Source organism: Neophocaena asiaeorientalis, unplaced genomic scaffold, assembly GCF_003031525.2.
Source record: "Neophocaena asiaeorientalis asiaeorientalis breed wild unplaced genomic scaffold, Neophocaena_asiaeorientalis_V1.1 scaffold270, whole genome shotgun sequence".
Lineage (NCBI taxonomy): Eukaryota > Metazoa > Chordata > Mammalia > Artiodactyla > Phocoenidae > Neophocaena > Neophocaena asiaeorientalis.
In genome coordinates, this window is record NW_020174650.1 from 751,065 (window position 1) to 770,594 (window position 19,530).

The window sequence follows — 19,530 nt, forward strand, 5'->3', positions numbered from 1 at the left end:
AGTGATTCCATTCTACTAGCATTTATTAAGTACCTACTGTGATCAGGTACAGACATGAATAGGGTTCAAAGACACAGTCCTGGCCCTCACTTCCCTGTTCCTACCCATGGGTTAGGAGTACCTTTGAGTTCTCATCCTCCACTATCATTGTCCATCTATTCCAGGGACTATGACTTATTATTATTTTATTTATTTATTTATTTATTTATTTATTTATTTATTTATTTTGCGGTACGCGGGCCTCTCACTGCTGTGGCCTCTTCCGTTGCGGAGCACAGGCTCCAGACGCTCAGGCTCAGCGGCCATGGCTCACGGGCCCAGCCGCTCTGCGGCATGTGGGCTCCTCCCGGACCGGGGCACGAACCCGTGTCCCCTGCATCGGCAGGCAGACTCTCAACCACTGCGCCACCAGGGAAGCCCTATGACTTATTATTAAGACTAATATATAATAACGACTTCGAGTAATTCAGAATTCTCCAGGTGGCCTAACAAATGGTTAGAAATAGCATCTCTTGAATTGTTACCAGTACAAGAGAGATTGCAAGTTATGTAAGGTAAGAATTTGTTAAAAGAATAGCAAATTCCACTGTCTTTTAGAAGAAATGAGAATACATTAACCTTGGTGTTTCTCAGTCCCAGAATTTGCTTGAGTATTTAACAATACACGTTTTGTTGAATAAATGAAGGGATGGATGGGTGAATGAATGAATGAACAAGCCAATTAATGAAACAAGCTGGAACTTCGGGTTCAGTTTTTATGTATTAAACCATGAGAGTTAAGTAACGTGCCTTCTTAACCACAGGGCAGGGAGTTGGTTGTATTCCAAGCCCACAGAGGGAAGTCTTAGGATGGACACATGGGACTCTGGTCCTCTACAAGTCATATGTGAAGCCTCAGCTCTGGGTCAGGGACATCTGCCTGATTATGCCACTTCCTGAGCCCATATTTATTTATTTTGCGGTACGCGGGCCTCTCACTGCTGTGGCCTCTTCCGTTGCGGAGCACAGGCTCCAGACGCTCAGGCTCAGCGGCCATGGCTCACGGGCCCAGCCGCTCTGCGGCATGTGGGCTCCTCCCGGACCGGGGCACGAACCCGTGTCCCCTGCATCGGCAGGCAGACTCTCAACCACTGCGCCACCAGGGAAGCCCTATGACTTATTATTAAGACTAATATATAATAACGACTTCGAGTAATTCAGAATTCTCCAGGTGGCCTAACAAATGGTTAGAAATAGCATCTCTTGAATTGTTACCAGTACAAGAGAGATTGCAAGTTATGTAAGGTAAGAATTTGTTAAAAGAATAGCAAATTCCACTGTCTTTTAGAAGAAATGAGAATACATTAACCTTGGTGTTTCTCAGTCCCAGAATTTGCTTGAGTATTTAACAATACACGTTTTGTTGAATAAATGAAGGGATGGATGGGTGAATGAATGAATGAACAAGCCAATTAATGAAACAAGCTGGAACTTCGGGTTCAGTTTTTATGTATTAAACCATGAGAGTTAAGTAACGTGCCTTCTTAACCACAGGGCAGGGAGTTGGTTGTATTCCAAGCCCACAGAGGGAAGTCTTAGGATGGACACATGGGACTCTGGTCCTCTACAAGTCATATGTGAAGCCTCAGCTCTGGGTCAGGGACATCTGCCTGATTATGCCACTTCCTGAGCCCATTCCACATTGCTTCAAGGGGACCAAAGGAACATGCAATCACAGAGCTACAGAACCACAGAGCCTGTGAGGTTGTGAGGTCACTGATGGTGTGGGGAAATGAGCATTGAAGAAGGAACTTGGATCCAGAAGATACAGGCTCAAGTCCCAGCTCTAGTACCTCCTAGTATATCACATACCTTCTCTAAACCTCGGTTTCTTCATCTATAAAACAGGGATAATGAGATCCCATTTGGGGGATTATGAGGATTAGATGAATAATGTACATAAATTAACCTTCTGAACCATGGAACTCCCTCAGCTTACAGACCTAAGAATTCTAAAGGTTAGAAGGTCGAGAGTACAGACAGAATGTGGTGGCCCAGGTCTCCCAATCTCTGAGCAAAAGGCAGTGATGGAAGGTCTCTGGCTGATCCAGCTGTCTGGCACCTCAGCCGCCCACCCCTCCACCTCCCATCACACGCTGAGAGCTGAGAAGTTGTACAGCCTCAGCCTGAGGCGGTGTCCTGCTCTAGTACCTGTCACTCCTCCTGTGCGCTGCTGGCGGATGTGAGGTGACACCTGGAGCTGAGGTAAGAAGTCAGAGCCGCCAGCACGGGCTGCTGCAGGGGCAGGTGTCAGGAAGCCTAAAGGAGGGGTTGCACCGGGCAGAGGTAAAACACCAGGCTTGGGTCAAAGGGCACAGTTCCAACTCCTGTATCTGCTGTCAAGGAGCTGGTGGTCTTGGGCTGAGCACTTAACCTCTCTGAGTACTGGATGACTCCTATCTAAAGCCTGATCTGCCTGCTTCCCTGGGCTGGTATTACAACATATTCACTGCATCTAAGACCCCAACAGTTGTAAGATGCCCCGTGGTTTTATTTACTACTATGAAAGACAAATGCTGTCGATTAAACTATATCATGCCATTATTGTAGGACACGGGCTGATTTTAGAGATGCTCCAGCAGGAGAAATATGCATTTTAGAAGCCATGCAATGTGGTAGATGAAAGCATCGTGTGAACAGAAGACAACATCTGATTACCTATTCCTGCGGGGTAGAACCGCAACCCTGAGCTCGGATCTCAAGAGTACCAAGCCCTCTCCCTGGAGAGAAAGAATGAGTAGGTGCAGGAAGAACAGGGGCAAAGTCCTATTGGTTCAGAAGGACAGCAGTCACCTTTCAGCAAAGTTTGAAGAGCCACTAAGAATGGGAGATGCCCGGGCTGCGGGGAGAGAGAGCAGAGAGAACAAGTGACTTGGCCAAGGGCTCAGCACCTGCGCGCACTCGTGTGCACCCCACACATGCAGGTGAGGACACAGAGGGCCTTCTTGGCCATGCTGACAAAGGACTCTACAAATCTGCCCCTTCAACCACCTGGCAACCCTCATTTGAAGGCAGTGCTTATGGATCCCACCAGCCTTCTCTCGTCCCATCAAATAGCTGGCCCATTTCCTCTACCTTCCCTCACCCATCCTAGTTCCCAGGCCCCACCCCAGAAAGGCAGATTCTCCTTTAGAAGTACTTCAACCTATCAAATGTCTCTTAAAATGTGACATCCAAAACATGTACATTGAGCATCTTTAATAATTATTTATAACAGCCAAAACCAGAAAGCAATCTAAGTCTCAGATAATTGCAAAAATGGAGAAGCTGGGTACATCTATTTAACAAACTGCTGATCAGTCCTTACAGATTTTTACCAAAATATGGAGTAATATGTACTATGCCCATACTATACTGAGAAAAGTTAGCACAATTACAGGCACTGAAAGGAGAGCTTAGCATTAAAGGGGATGGAAGGAAAGACCACAAAATAATCAGGAATTTTTCTTAATCAGTGACTGTTTTTTTTCTTTTGATTTTTCTGTATTTTCCAAATTTTCCTTAATGAACATAGAATAGTTTAAAATAAAAAATAAATAGACTAGACGAGAAATTTCAAATGGCCTCTGACACGTATAGGCCTCAATGAGACCAAGAATTCATGCAATTGTAGCATAGAATCCATATACATTACAGTACTCTTCTTTTAGACAGAATCATATTTCTAAAATGACTCAGACTCATTTAGGCCTTTTACTGTACATATCTTCCTTGACTTACAATGAGGTTACACCCTGATAAACCCATCATAAGCTGAAAACAACGTTAAGTCGAAAACACATGTAATACACCTAAACTACTGAACATCATAGCTGAGCCGAGTTACCTTAAACGTTCTTAGAACACTTGCATTAGCCTACAGTTAGGCAAAATCATCTAACACAAAGCTTATTTTTTTTTTAAAGCTTATTTTTTAATAAAGTGTTGAATATCTCATGTTATTTATTAAATGCTATACCGAAAGTGAAAAACGCAATGGTTGTATGGGTACACAAGGGTTACCAGCATACCGGTTGTTTATCCTCGTGACCTCAGGGCTGACCGGGAGCTGTAGTTGCCGCTGCTTAGCATCACAAGAGAGTATCATACTGCCTATCCTAGCCCAGGAAGAGATCAAAATTCAAACTTCGAAGTACAGTTTCTACTGAACGCGCATTGCTTTCACATCATCGGAAAGTCAAAACATCATATGTCAAACCATCGTAAGTTGGGGATTACCTGTAGAGTATATATTATTTATTTTAGGGACATTTAAAACATCACCCAGTTATTAGCAAAAGTCAAAAAGATAACAATTGTCGGTGATGACGTGGAGAAAAAGGAACCCTTGCGCATTGTCGGGGGAAACGTAAATTGGCGCAGCCACTATGGAAAACTGTATGGAACTTCCTCAAAAGAATTAAAAATAGAACTACCATATAATCCAGCAGTTTCACTTCTGGATATATATCCAAGACAATGAAATCATTATCTTGAAGAGATATCTATAATCCCGTGTCCCTTGCAGCATTATTCACAATAGCCTGATATGGACACAACCTAAATTTCCATCGATGAGTGAATGGATAAAGAAACCGTGATACAGGTACACACACACACAGAGGAATATTATTCAGCCTTTGTAAAGAAGTAAATCCTGCCCTTTGCAACAACATGGATGAACATGTAGGATATTATGTGAAGTGAAATAGAGAAAGACGAATGCTGCATAATCTCAATTCTATGTGAGGTCTAATTTTTTTAAAAGCTGAAGTCATAGTAACAGAGGACGGAATGGTGGTTACCAGGGGCTGGGAGTAGGGGAAAAGGGAAGATATTGATCAAAGGGTACAAACTTTCAGCTACAGACGAATAAGTTCTGGAGACCTAGTATTCACCATGGTGACTATAGTAAATAATAATGTATAACATCCTTGAAATTTGCTAAAAGTGTAGATGTCAAGTGTTCTCACCACCAAAAAAACAAAAAAAGTAACTATGAGAGGTGACGGATATGTTAATTAGCTTGATGGCAGTAATCATTTTACAATGTATACATATATCAAATCATCACATTGTACACCTTAAATATATACAATTTTTATTTTTCAATCATACTTCAATTAAGTTGGGGAGAAAACCCCACAAAACATCATCCAGGTGTACTGCAGTCTTTGACCATGTACTTCTGAAACACTATGCAGAAGGTGTATCTTTATACATTAAATCACATTTTAAATGCAGTCGTATTTTCTTTTAGAAAAATAACCTTCAGAAAATCCTTTTGTAAGGCAACAGGCGTTTTTAAACATAAAGAGTCATCTCCATCTACTTATCTGTTCCCTATATTAAAGGGTTCGATGCTCGGGAGCTTCCATTTATACATTCTAGTCAATTGCCCCTTCAACTTTTTCCCCTTCACTTAATCACAGTTGACATGAAGGTTAAACATATGAGGATTATGTCTATTGCAGAAGACATAATGAAGAGATGCAAATAGTCTCAAACTCACTCTTGTCAGATTTTACCTACGCCCACTCCTCTGGCTCTTCCCTGGGTGTGGTGGGGCGGGGAGAAGGTCCTCTTTGCTCCCCTTGCCTTTGGTCAATCATAACGGTAGCTCATATCTCCCCACCCCTCACTTTTCTACTCCACTCTCATCTTGTCCTCACGGGTTTGAACTGGGCAGCCGGGTAAGGGAATTTCCATGCCACACCCCTTGCTGTCACACCCACACGGGACCCACCTGGCCTGGACTACTCCCCTCCCCTGCAGGTACCAAGAGCAACCTGATACAAAGACACACAAGAAACCACAGAAGCCCAGGGAGGCAATGCCCATCATCACCAGTCCCAAGGTCCATCGCATATGCTGCCAACAGCGCTGGATCAACCCCAGTATAGGCATACTATATTCATTTACAAAAGAATGACTATCGAATATTTAAATAAATGCACTGCCATCATATATGCTGCTTATGACACAATGCAGTATTACTATGTTAATTTCCAAAGGGATGTGTTGTCAGACATTTTCGTGTGATTCAGTTTTATACCTCCTCGTATAATAAATATGTATAAATCTGTAAATCATAAAGAATTCTGTTGTCAGGACACGAGTCTCAATTATCAGTTCAAAAAATATACTTCGAGTCTTTTCCAACCTCCAGAAGAAAACTGCACCTAATGGCATCTTCTGGCCCATTTTGGGTGGGGGAGGGGCCGCTTGCTGTAGTGAAAAGACTCACTTGGAAACGTCTCTGCATCCCTAGCCAAACACAGAATGGGAAACCAGAAGCAGCAGCGGCCAGACCTTGGGTCCATGGCCTCTGCCGAATGCCACGTGCGTCTCCAGAGTCCTCGCACCCCCCCGCAGGTGGCTCATCTATGGCTCAGCCCCGTGGGAATCTCACCCTTGCACTTCTTCCTCCACCGAATTCTGCCTTCCCACCCCCAGGTTCCTCGCACCAGCCGCTTCTTCACCCCACAGGCCCCTCCACACACAAAGACGAGACAGGAAGAGGACTCACCCACTGAGGACCACGATGAAGTCCATGACATTCCAGCCATTGCGGAGGTACGAGCCCTTATGGAAGATGAACCCCAGGGCTACGATTTTGATCCCAGCTTCAAAGCAAAAGATCCCGATGAAATACGGTTCTGTCTTCTCCTGTGGGATGAAGAACAGAGGTGCTGGTGAGAGGAGGACTGTGCTTCATGAGACACAGGCCAAGGCACCCCCTGGCTAGCTATCCTCTCTGCTCTGACATTTCTTCTCTCCTACAGGACACCTGGACGTCAGCACTGAGCCAGCCCCAGGTACGGGTGAGGGTGCTGCGGGACTCACGGAGAGCACAAGAGCAAGGGAAGCCAGCTGCAGAAATGCATGGATGCGGGTCTCGTGCCCAGGACCGGCCATCCTCCCACGACAATGACCAACGGTGTTGGCTTTGCCTTGAAGGGGTCAGCTTTCCCATTGCTGGCCTTCACTTATGTTGGAAGCTTAAGAGTTCTTTCTCATCCATGGATTATCAGGCTGGAGCCACTTACCCGTACATTTGGATTTTAGGCATTTTGTTTGCCCTCTTTAGAGGGAATACTTTAGACACATGGATGATTTCTTTATAGAGAATACGGACAAACGTTTAGGAAGTTCGGAACAGTGAATGCACATAGGCTTTGAGCATCCTTCATGCTCTCTCCTTTACTCTCCCTCTTCCTCTCACTCCCAAAGTCCCTCAGAAAGAGGAGAGAAGTGTGTGTGGACCCCGTGTCCTCCCTTTCTTCTTGCCTGGCTTCCATGCAGTGTATACACAGAACTTCCTGGGAGCAGGAATTTAAAAGGTCAGTCCTCTTGCCTTTATGTAGCCCAATGGGACTTGTTACCAACTTGTCCCTCAGCAAAGAACAAACTCACAGAACTGTACAGAAGGGAAGGGAGCCAGGCGAAGAAGCAAAGGAGAAGGGACCCAGGCAAGAGGAAGAACAGGGGGAAAGAAAGATGAGAAGGAAGGAGGCACCTACCAGTCTGCGGGACATTGGGGTCTTGTCATCCTCAGGGAGATGCTGCTCCAGGGCCAAGACGATGCAGTTGGCAATGATGGTGGCCAAGATCATGTACTCAAACGGCGTGGGAAAGGAGGAGTTAAGAAACAGATTCACCGAAGAGAGAGGGACACAGCCTCCAAGATGGCTGTGTACGTCAATACACAAACTTTATCAACCCACACTGTGCGCAGTCTGCGTGACTGATACGAGCAAACAGGCAGGTAGGACAGTGGATGGTCCTTAGCATGTGGAACTGTAACCATTTCTGATTAGGCTCTGAACACAAAGTATCTTCTCAAGAAAAGAAAGAGTGTAGCCAATAAATAATATATTAGACATATGGTAGACACTCCAGATACTTAGTGAATTCAGTGACATATCCAGGAATTAACCAGGACTAAAAAGGGAAGTGGGACGAAGAGAGGAAGAAACACTGATGCTGTTGCAGGCTCCCCGTTCTTCTCAGTCTTCAAACCACTGGACTGTATAATGATGCTTCAGCAAGGATCCAGCTGTGGCTGTTCGTTGTTGCCTCGGGGAATCACATCTGTAGTGCCCTCTTCTAGAACCTCTGCTCGAATGAATAGAAGAAGAGCCCTTGGAAAAGGAACAATTCTCTCCATGAGCTCCCTTTTATTTTAATACCCAATTCAGGAAAATCTATAATGGGGCCAGGAGAAACTGGCTTTGTCCCACCTTACTTTCTCTTAAGCGTCTACATCTATAGGAAACAGACAGACAAATCATTAGTCTGCATTCAGGGCAGCAAAGTCGGGGCCTCTAGGAATCAAACTACAAAGGAATGGATAATGAATTCAGGCTTCATTTTCTGTTGCATTTTTCTGAAGACAGGTGAGTGGGCTCCCTGCGATTTTCTGAAAAACAGGACTACGATTCTAGTGCCAGCATCCCTGACTCCCGCAGAAAGGTTGTGCCGTAAGCCCAGGGGAAGGCAGGAGAGGGGGACTTCTAGAAAAGAGAGAGGGAATCACCGGCTCCAGGATCACTCTGCACGTGGGATTTCATTCTATAACTATGGTTGTGACAGACAGAAGTGAGCGGTTGCCAGTGGTCTTGCTGAGCAACCTGGGATCTGGCAGCTTCTGGAATCCAGGCGGGAGAGATGAGTAGTAAGTCTGATAAAGCGGAGGGAAGGGAAGGGATCTTGTCTCCCCACACATTCAAGCTGGCTGTGTAGGATGTAGGGCCCGGAGCCCTCCCTAGGGAGTACAGAAGGAGGGCAAATCATAAACACGCCCCCGTGCCTCCCCACCCCCACCAGGACATGTGTGCCGGTGAACATCAGTGGCAAAGAAGCACTCGCGGCATCTCTGAGAGGGGTTAGGGCAGAGGTGGTACGTGCAAGATGTGAGCTGCCCCAGCAGCTGCTCTAGTCCTGGTGCTAGAATGGGAGGCTGCAGGGGGTGAGATGGCCGGCCACATCCGAGCCTCCAGAGCTGTTCATTCTCACTTAGCAGCACCGCTCCCCGCCCCCTGCCCCCATGCAGCCCTGAGTCACAGCCCATTCTCCAGCAGCTGGCCATCCTCCCTTCCCACACACCCCAACACTCACACAGGACTCATACCCTGGGGACAGCTCTGCTGGCCTCTAGGACCCAGCCACCGGATCTGAAAACTGGATGGATGGGGCTCAGAGGACCTCAGAGCCAGCCTCCTGCCCTCATACCCCACTGTGCTGGCTGAAACCCTCTCAGTCAGAGGGGAGCCTCACCACATGTAAAGTCCCCCAGCACACCTCGCCACTCTTCCTCCTTCCGTCCTTCTGGGCACTGAGCATGGCCCCTGAGAGCTAAACGTGCCAGCAAATACACACCAGAGATGCCCACCGCACTTACAAGCCTACTTTCTTGTGACAAGTCCCCACACACAGCTCACCCAGGGGTACCAGTGCCCACCAATCACAGGGGGAGTTCTCCTTCTTCCCATCATGGGCTCTAATCCGGAGCTCTGAACAAGTGCAGGATGACCAGGACCACACCAGGATCTGGTGTCCCATAAGCCCTCTGAATAGGCTAGCCTGTCCTTGGCCTGGTTCAGACACCCAGAATTCCCCAGACCCGAATGGTAAAATGAAGATGGGAACATGGCAGAAGTGGAGGCCCAGGAATCCGTGCCCTTTCCTGAGAACATCCCCAGGGAATGGGAGATAGGGAACCAGGAACACGACAACAAGCCAATGACAAATGGCAAAAGAAGTGAAGGGCACTTGGGACATGTTTCTAAGATGCAGTCCACAGGATACTAGTGCTACAGGAACTTGCGATCAAACGAATGAGGGAAAGCCTGGGTTCGGTCAAGGTGAGCAGGTTTCCTCCCAGCAGGGTGCTTGCAGCCTTTAATACTCTTGTACACAGCATGCACCCCCTCCCCCAAAGGGGGCTGGGAACAGGACACAGCACTCCCAAACTTCTTCACCATATAACCCTGCTGTCAGAGCATCTCTCCTGGGGATTCTGTTCATAGGAACACATCTGGGGAGCCCTGATACAAAGGGCAGAGCTCACGGCCAGTCCCCAAGGGTCCGGGGGATGCGAGGATGGCGGCTCTGACAGGAGCGAAATTAATGCCTCTCCCACTTCACGCCCTGTCCTTGTCTCTAACAAAAATATTCACAAAGTGTCAGGCTCGGCCAGCCCTTTGCCATGGCTGTAAGGCCCCACACAAGTTCAGAAGGCTGTTCGGCAGGTCCAAGGGGCCCAGCACGTGACCTGGGAAGCAGGACCGGGGACACGCATGTACACATTCAAGCTGCAGATGTCGCGCACTCTCATTGATCTACGGGGGGACAGGCTTCTTCTCCTGAACACCTTCGAGGGACAAGCACAGACTCAAAAGTAAAGGAGCTCTTAGTTGCTGACCTTCAGGCAAGGCAGCTCCTGTTGGCTGTGCATCTCCAAGGCTTTCCACCCAGCAATGCCCACTTGGGCTGCCGCAGCCCCTCTGTCACCCCATTCCTCATGCTCACTTCCACACCTGCATCCTCCTGGCCAGACAGTCTAAGCATACAGCTCCCTGCTAGGACTGGTAAGCTCACCTAGCCCAGAATGTCCAGGTGCAGATAGATGAGGCTTCTGGGGGACACAGGGCTAGCTCCTTGGCCATTACCATGAAGGTGCTCAGTGCAGGAGAAAGGCTGACGAGCCAGACTTCCTGTGACCAGACAGGTATCTGGATGGCCGAGAATTCATGACGGCTCAGCAAATGGCACCACCTATGGCCCAGGAGGCTAGAATCTAAAAGTGAGGGCTTGGTAATTCAGTTTCTGAGAAGACCCCGTTCCCACATCCTCCCGACTCAAATCCTCTGCCTGCAGTCTGATGGCTAAGGACCCATTCAGAGCAGTGATCCTTTGGCTTGAAATTCTGAAAACCTCAGGAGATTCCCTGGCGGTCCAGTGGTTAGGACTCTGCGCTTCCACCGCAGGGGGCACAGGTTCGATCCCTGGTCAGGGAACTAAGATCCCACAAGCCGCGTGGCAGATTTTGAAAACTTCAAATGCACATATCCTGGAGAGGGATGTCCCTCTAGGCCTTATAGAGCATCTCGACCTCAGGATGAATTCATGTCTGGGGCAATTAAGGATCTGAGGTGAAATTTTGGTGTAGAAGTAAAGGTGAAACTATGGGAATTCTGTGTATCTGTGACTAGGTGAAAGGAAGAAGGGGCACAGGGAAATTTTAGGAGAGGAGAGCAGGAGAGAACACCCGGCTCAGCCCAGGCCCTAGCCACTCCCCCTCACAGCCCTTTCCTTCAACCTCTTGTCCACTTCCCTTTCTGAAGAAAGCACAAAGAATGGGCACTTACATCTTAGTGATTTTGCTTCCTCTTGCAGTGGCCTTTCTCCTCCTTTCTGGTCATATATCAAGATGGAGGTGAAATTCACCTTGTCTGTAAAGGCTTCTCCCTGTGCCCCACAGCTCTCTGCATGGTACAATTTTATCATCCTTCCTCATACTGATCTCCCCCAAGAAACTATACCTAGAAAGCAGGGACAGTGTTTTGTTCACCTCTCCACTGGTGGTTCTCAGCAGAGCTCCTGGCACACAGTAGGAGCTCACTCAGTGTTAAGTGCAAGGCATGAATGAAAGGGAGGCATCCCCGTCCGTGAGCAGCAGCTCCACTGAGGAGCTGTCACGAAGACCAGGCTGTAGTCACTCCCACTGGCTCGGGCCCCCAGCTTGGGATCTGACTCAGGGGCACCGCTCCCTGTCTTCCTGAAACAGAAGTTCAAGCCCCTTACCGAGGGCTCTGCTACATCTCCCAGAGGAAGAGCCTGGACTGCAAGTAACAGCCCACAGGGCACAAGGATGCACCTCGCAGGCTAGGCAAAGATGTGCTTGGAAAGGTCAAAGGAAGCTCCGTGTTGCAAGGCCTCAAAGAACAACACCCTTCATGAAACAGAATGGAAGTCTGTTCAGGACTCTGATGCCTCCTGCCCAGGAATTCAGAGACTCCCATTACATCCTGTGCCTGACACCAAATGCATTTTGGAGAACACTCTCTCTCCCTGGTGTCTGCACTGTTTGTGGCTTGAGATTTTGATCATATGGAGCTGATGGAACAATGAGGGAGCCTGAGGGCAGGGGCTTTGTTTGCCCAGGGACCTCTTGTACCCCAGTATCCAGCACACAGCGGTCACCCCATGACTGGTTTTTAACTAATAAAGTAATCAATCAATTCATAAGCTAATAGCACAGGAAAACCAGAGCCGGAGCTATCCTTACAAAAGCTACCCATACTTTCTCTACACAGTACACCCATTTGAACTTTGTGTGCTATATGCCGTGTACACACATTAGCTCTTCAAAAAAAGAAACCAGCATGCATAAAAGACCCCTTTAACGTAAAAAAAAAATTTTTTACGAGCAAAGGAAAAAATCTGTCTTGCTAGAAGGATAATGAGTTTTCTTGGAGTAGTAGGATTTCTTCTTTACTCCTTTACTCATTGTGCTATAATGAGCATGTATTCATTTATAATTATAAAATCAATTAAAGCTATATCTATTCTGAAAAAACCAAACCAACACAAAAACCCATGCCAACCTGAGGGTCATGGAAATCAGCACAAGACTTCTGAGAGGATCAAATGCAGGAGAACAAAGGGACTGGACCGAATGAGGAAATGACCACGGAAATTCTTTGAAACCTGCAAAGATGCCTCTTCTCCGCATCAGTCTCGCTGTCTGCTCGCTAGGGGCCTCATTTTATAAACTTCCTTGGCAATCTCCCCAAATACCCCTTCACTCCTTTCTCGCTCTAAGCCCATTAATGAGGACCTGTGTCACTCCAACACTCCCTTTCCCATCTCGCAGCTTCAAGACAATCATTAGGGAAATGATAAAAATAGGATCCCTTATTGATTTATCTCCTTCACCCAATGCTCCTTCCTTCAAATGGTTGACTTGTTTCCTTAGCAACACAGCTAATTTGAGCAGCACGACTTGGCCTGCACACCTGCTATTTGTTCATCTCCTTCCTGAAGCCCAGAAAGCTGGGGCAGGGGAGCGAGAGGACTGCCCTCCCAGCTAGCTGCTGGCTACCATGGAGGCATTGGCTCTGCTTGTCAACAGAGCCCTGGGGGCCTGGCCTGGGAGCTAAGCCCTCCCTTTGCTCACCCAGCAGAGCTTCCCCATCCACACCTCACAGGGACTGATGTGCAGGTACAGGACTGGGAAGGCCTTAGGGCCCGAGCAGCAAATCTGGGGTATCCCCAGGGAAACTTGCACCTCTATACCATCAGGAGGCTGACCTTAGACCCTTATACTCTCAGCTGCTTCCTCTCAGAGCTGTGACGCTAGAATACCAAGGAGGAGACTGAGAGAGCTCAGAGGGCTGAGGGCCCACCGGGGACAGGCAGTCAGATGGAACGCTGTGCCCTCTCTCCAACTCCTGGCCTAATGGAGAATGTGCTTTTGTGGGGGGCAGCCTGTGGCCACCTAGGCACTTCCTGTAAACTCCTGGGGAGTCTAGAACAGCACAGTCTGAGAGGCAGCAGGCCTCAGGACCCATCACCACCCCTCACCCCAGGCCGAGAGCACGCCCCCTATGGGCAGGTCTGTCTCCTTTCCTCCTGTCCATCCCTGCCTCCTGTATGGGGATGTCTAACTCTAAGAGATGGAAGAGTCTCAGAAGACAGCCTGGGCAGCGTTGTGCACATCCTTCCGCTCCTCCCTCACCTGCACAGAAATGTCATTCTAACCAGTGGAATGTTGACTCAAAAACAGTCACGGGGCGCTTCCCTGGTGGCGCAGTGGTTGAGAGTCCGCCTGCCGATGCAGGGGACACGGCTTCGTGCCCCGGTCCGGGAAGATCCCACATGCCGCGAAGCGGCTGGGCCCGCGAGCCATGGCCGCTGAGCCTGCGCGTCTGGAGCCTGTGCTCCACAACGGGAGAGGCCACAACAGTGAGAGGCCTGCGTACCGCAAAAAAAAAAAAAAAAAAAAAAAAAAAAAAAACCAGTCATGGGGTGAGGAGTGCTGCCTAGTCTGTGATTCCCTCAAACACAACACCAAAGGGATATTTTAAATATGAACAATAGTGAAATCCAGCTATCCAAGACCTTCATGCTGCCTTTTTAATATGAGAAGAATTAGAATCTTCCTCGAGACGTGGAATGCAATGGAGAAAACGTACCTTGGCAATGGAAACCAGAGCCACGGCTCTCCATGCAAAAGTCACCCCGACATGATATTCGAGTCAGAGAAAACCACCGCCACCCGTTCCCCCAGAACCAAAGGAGGACAACAAAAGGATCAAAGTCTAAGATGATACATGAATATGTACACACTACTATATATAAAATATATAATCAACAAGGACCTGCTATATAGCACAGGAAACTCTACTCAATACTCTGTAATAACCTATAATGGCAAAGAATCTGAAAAAGAATAGATACATGTATATGTATAACCGAATTACTTTGCTGTACACCTGAAACTAACACAACATTGTAAATCAACTATACTCCAACATAAAATAAAAAAATTTTTTAAACCCTTTGAAAACTGTAAGGTGCTAAACAAATGCACAGTCATTTTTATTCTCCTACTAAATCAATCTTTAAGCACTGCTCTGGCTCTAAGCTTTGGCGGAAGCATCTGTTAGGGGTCGCAGCCTCCGGAAGCAGGCTGGCTGTCTGCAGCCATGGGCTGACATTAAAGAGACCCACCGCAATAAAGGATTTAAAAGAAAATTATGGTAATGGGCCTCCGGGAAGAAAGCAAAGACATTTGGTCCAGAACCTCCTGGGAATATGGAAAGCACATCCAAACACCAGTCCCCAGAGGAGGATTTATGAAGCTGATGGCTCTGATGCAATCTCGCCCAGTGATTAGAAGGGACATTCATCACACCCAAGGCCAAGGCTAAGAACAGGAGGGGTTGAACCGCCATAGAGGTCAGGCTCTGGCTCCTACAGACCCTGATGGAAATGCAGTGAGATCATGCTGGTGAGATCATATCCCCCGGCCTGGGCTGCAGAGAACAATACATCTGCCCTGGAGGGACCAGTAATAGTGAAGAGATGAGACTTAGGCCTAAAACCCAGACATGGCCAGAGCCACCGCCATCATTTCCACATGCAGTGTCTGCACCCCTCCCTAGAGGCTGACATTCTCACAGGAATAGCTGTCTCCTAGCCTTTCCACACATATCATATGTACAGTTCTTCAATGCCTCACAGACTGAAAAATAAAAATTAAAACCAGCCCTGTTAGGCCTGGGGCCAGCTCTCCTTCCTGGAAGGGTGTTTCACCTTTTCTCCAGATTGTGGAATGAAGTAGGAGGAAATATGAGATAAAAAGATTGAGCCAAGAGGGCTTTGTAACAGCTGTCAGCAAGCCTTCGCAGCCCTGCCCCACTGAGGCCAGGTTCAGAGGTTAGCCACGGTCCAAGGGAGCTTCGGCCCAGTGGCTAATATGCTCCTGGATGGGCGCCTCCTGGACTTCTCTGAACTTGCTCCCGTGGCTGACCTAGGAGGACAGTGCGTCCAAAGGAGACTCATCCAGAAAAGGGAATAAATAGAGACGCTGTATTCTGTGGGGTTCTGAGGGGCTACAGATAAATTTTTTTTCAATTTCCTGAAAAACAATGTTAAGCATCTGAACTTATCAATGTATGAACCACTCTCATCTCTGGGGCAAGTCACACCCTCAACTGCATTCCCATCTCTTTTCTCAGTCCTTATTTTTAGGTTTCCAGGCTCTGTCCTAGGCTCATCAACAGAGGGTGGACCACACGTTGCCACAGAAGGGCAGGAGGGCTAAACCCCTGTGCTTCCTCACGTGACAGAAGAATGAGTACACAATTCTGGCTGCAAATCTGGAAATCCATCCTGGATCTCTCCTTCCTTTCCCACCCCCATGGCAGCAGAAACGCACTGTTAACAAGCAGAAAAATGGGGTGGAAGGCTCTGTGTACTCCGTATTGTCCCATTTCATTATCTCATTGTTTTCCTTACTAGAATTTTTCTCGTCTTAAAAAAAAAAAAAAAAACCCAACTCGTCTTAAAAAAAAAACAACAAAAAACAGATTGAAAAACCAAACCCCTTTTCTTTTTTTAAAACAAAACAAAACAAAAATGTATCATGTGACTTCCAGCCTTAACATTAGTTTTTTAACTTTGGTTTCCACGGTGGTGGGATGCAACCTGCCATCACCATGACAACAGCTGCCTCTGTTCAAATTCACCTTATGACAGGCAGTCCTGAACACACCTCTCTCCCTCTCTCTCTGTCAAGAAGATGGAAATGCCATTACACCTACTCCTAAAGACTTAAATCCTAATGAATGAAAAACAAAAGAAGCGATGTTGAGAATACAGCAAAGAGGCAGAGACCCCACCCCACCCCACCGAAAGAGGCTTTCTGTTTGCCGGTACAGTCCCACTGCTCACTTAGGGAGGTCAATGGACTCAGGTTACCCAAAACAAAGATCCCTAGCATTACCCTTGCAATGCTGGCTGTGTAGCTGCATTGAACTTTTCATTGCTTTTAGACCAAAGAACTCCCGTCTGACTCCCATGTCCCTGCCCTCTATATAAGATGACTAAAAGCAAGTTCACATTATTGCCAATTCGGTTAACCCGTGCTGAGGTCAGTTCCAGACTCAGCCGAGCCCCAATTCCAAAAAGATGGGGAGTGGCGATTCTGCGGAACTCAGACAGCACCGGCTTCCTTCTCTCTTTTGTCTAACAGTCAGCTGGATAAGTCTTAACAAATTCCCTTTTTGTGTGTCTGACTGAATCCTGGACTCAAAACGCTGTCATTCGACACAGAGTTTTGGTGATCAGGAGACAAATGATTGAATGCTACAGAAAAGGGAAGAAAGAAAGGGGGAACATTAAAAGCCTCTGGAAGGAAAACAAAACAGTGGTGGGAAAATTACCTGTTTCAGAAACCAGAATCTGTGTTTTGATGACACTGATGAATCCAAGCCCATCAAGCATTCTGGCAGCAACATGCATTTTAGGGAAAGAATGTGGGCTGCAGCCAGCAACCACCCCCAAGACTGCAGCCTACCCCACATCCACACTCACTCCGTGCGGCTCAGCCGGTACTCTGAATGTAGAAAGAGAACGAAAAGCCTTTTGTGAAAAAGTCCACAGGTCATCTCTGGGAGAAGTTTTCATTTTCCTCTAAAAACCCTGCAACTGCACCCCAATATTCAAAGCCACCTACTGAGCCTCCAGACCACATGAGAAAACGTTGAACACACTGAGGGTACTCAGCTTGGAAAGGGAAGACTTGAGAGGGACATCACAGCTGTTTTCAAATATCTGAAGGGCTAGCTTGTCAGAGGGGGCTTTGATGTCGTCTAAGTTATTCCGAAGGGCAAGGCTGAGACCGCTGGGTGGGGTGCCCACCCAAAGGCAGATCTGCGGCAATACAGAGAAGTTCCACTGTTCCACAAGCGAATGGACTATTTTGTTAAGTAGTAAACTAACTGCTGTACGAATAGATGTTTAACCACCAGCCTCTCTGAAGAGAGAAAAGCCCTGATGTGTAGCGTGTGTCAATTTCTGGAGTGTAAAGACTGTCTCCATGGTGACTGAGGCTACCAACTTGACACCAATGCACATGGAGTTGGGAAGAGATACACACAGTTGAAACCCACAAGCTGGGACTAGCCAGTTCCACACACCACTTACTGTAAGTTCCATGTCTCTGGGAGACCATCAAGGATATTAAGGAAGAGATTCCTGTATTTGATAGCAGTTGAGCTGGGTCAAGCCTCCTATGCATAAGGAGTTAACAAATGGGAAGGAAGAAAGTCAATGATTCTTCGGTCTCTTGCTCAAGGGCCTCATGGGTCAGCATGACTCCCTCTGTCCCTTAGACTCAAGTTGCTCTCTTAGCTGGACCTGCCTTCATGAAGTCTGAAGCATCGCCCGTATCACAGAAGGCTGGTACCTGTGTGGCGGGATGTGTGCCAGAAGCAGCCACGGGTGAAGTTTGCCAGCACCATGAAACATAAGAATGAATCATCCCATTCTCTCAGGTTGAATTCCGGGAGACCCAGGGGTCTCCTGCTATATCACCGTAGCCTATAAGAGGAACCTACCAAGACACATGATTAAAAGCACAATCCAAGGAAACAAATCAGGTAAAGGCTCACCTCTTATTCTGGAAGATGAGCGGATCTCAGCCGTTGCCACACAGGAGAATCACCTGGGAAGCTTTGAAAAATTAAGGATACAGGTATTCCATCTGTAGAAATCCTGATTTAATTTGTCTCAGCTACCATCTGGGCATCAGCATTTCTAGAAGGACCTAGGCGGATTTCAATGCGCAGCCAGGGAGAAGAACGTTGCCTTCAGTGCTGGAGGCCATGACAGCTAATGGTGTCCTCAACTCAGCTGAGATAACAAATGAGGAAACAATCCCAGAGGCACCTCGGTAAGACGTGAAAGGTGCCTTAGAGCTCTCTTAACTGACCCAGCACACTCATTTTATAGATGTAGATACTGAAAGCAGAGCAGGAGTAAGACTTTTCCAGAGCCAGGACTAGAAATCTCTATGGATTCCTGAAAAGCTTAGGAGCCGATTATCAGAGCAATCAAATAAAACTCCCTAGCTTCTTGGCTTGAATCGACAGTTCTTAGAAAAAGATATCTTCTTACTGAGTTTACTGCCCCATCCCTACTCGACTGTTCTCAAGAGCGTATCTCTTAAGGTAGAGTGTGGATCGTTTACCTCTGTCAGGACCACTGAAGAGTCCAGAAAACATTCTGAGATGAGTGCTCACCTCAGCAGCCATTCTCCCATCTGCTGAGATGTGATCTCGGTTTTACGCTGGGTAGAAGCCCATTGCCTGCTGAGTGCTACCACTTCATAACATTCTCCAGCAAAATTTCTGGGAAAGGAAAACATCGACCATTGTTCCGAATCACTGCTTCCCATTCTCATTGGACCTGTGCTGGTTGGCGTCGCTTAAATTTTCCTTCTCTTGTCTACTTTTTCTTAATTAAATCCTTTCTTATTAATCATGATCCAGCCTCCTATGCCCCAACCCAGAGAAACACTGAAAACATATACCTGCTAACAAAAAAAAGGAGGAAAACATCCCAGAAAGAGGATGGGGGGATAGAAGGATGATGACCGAGTGGAGAAAGAGTACTGAAGAAAGCACAGAGGAAATGTGATAAAAAGGAGCCCTGGACTGAGAGTCAGGAGCCCTGGCTCTGTCACTTACTGAGAGATCAGTGACAAGTCATTTAACCTCTCTGACTCTCAGCTTTCTTACAGATAAAGGAAGGTTTGATTAGAGTTTCTCTTAGGTCCCCGTAACTCTAACATTCTCTTAGTCTGTGGTGTTAATAATAAGTAACACGATGGGAAGGGAAGGGAGACAGAAAGGGGGAGCGCCCATTATTACAACTGAGAGAAGCCACTCTGGGGGAAGGTACTAATGAGTACATCCAACAATAACACCCAAAGCAGAA

The 19,530-nt window shown here is 47.3% G+C and overlaps 1 protein-coding gene across 3 annotated transcripts in view; it reads right to left on the reverse strand.

The window, feature by feature from the left end:
* Nucleotides 1-19,530, reverse strand: part of CACNA1E (calcium voltage-gated channel subunit alpha1 E) — a 294,179-nt gene that overhangs the window by 259,187 nt on the left and 15,462 nt on the right. For all 3 annotated transcript variants that reach the window (XM_024758847.1, XM_024758846.1, XM_024758845.1), the window contains exons 2-3: nucleotides 7,542-7,647; nucleotides 6,548-6,687 (exon numbers count right to left, since the gene is read on the reverse strand). In XM_024758847.1, the coding sequence (XP_024614615.1) occupies nucleotides 6,548-6,687; nucleotides 7,542-7,647 (246 nt within the window). The remainder of the gene's footprint in view (nucleotides 1-6,547; nucleotides 6,688-7,541; nucleotides 7,648-19,530) is intronic.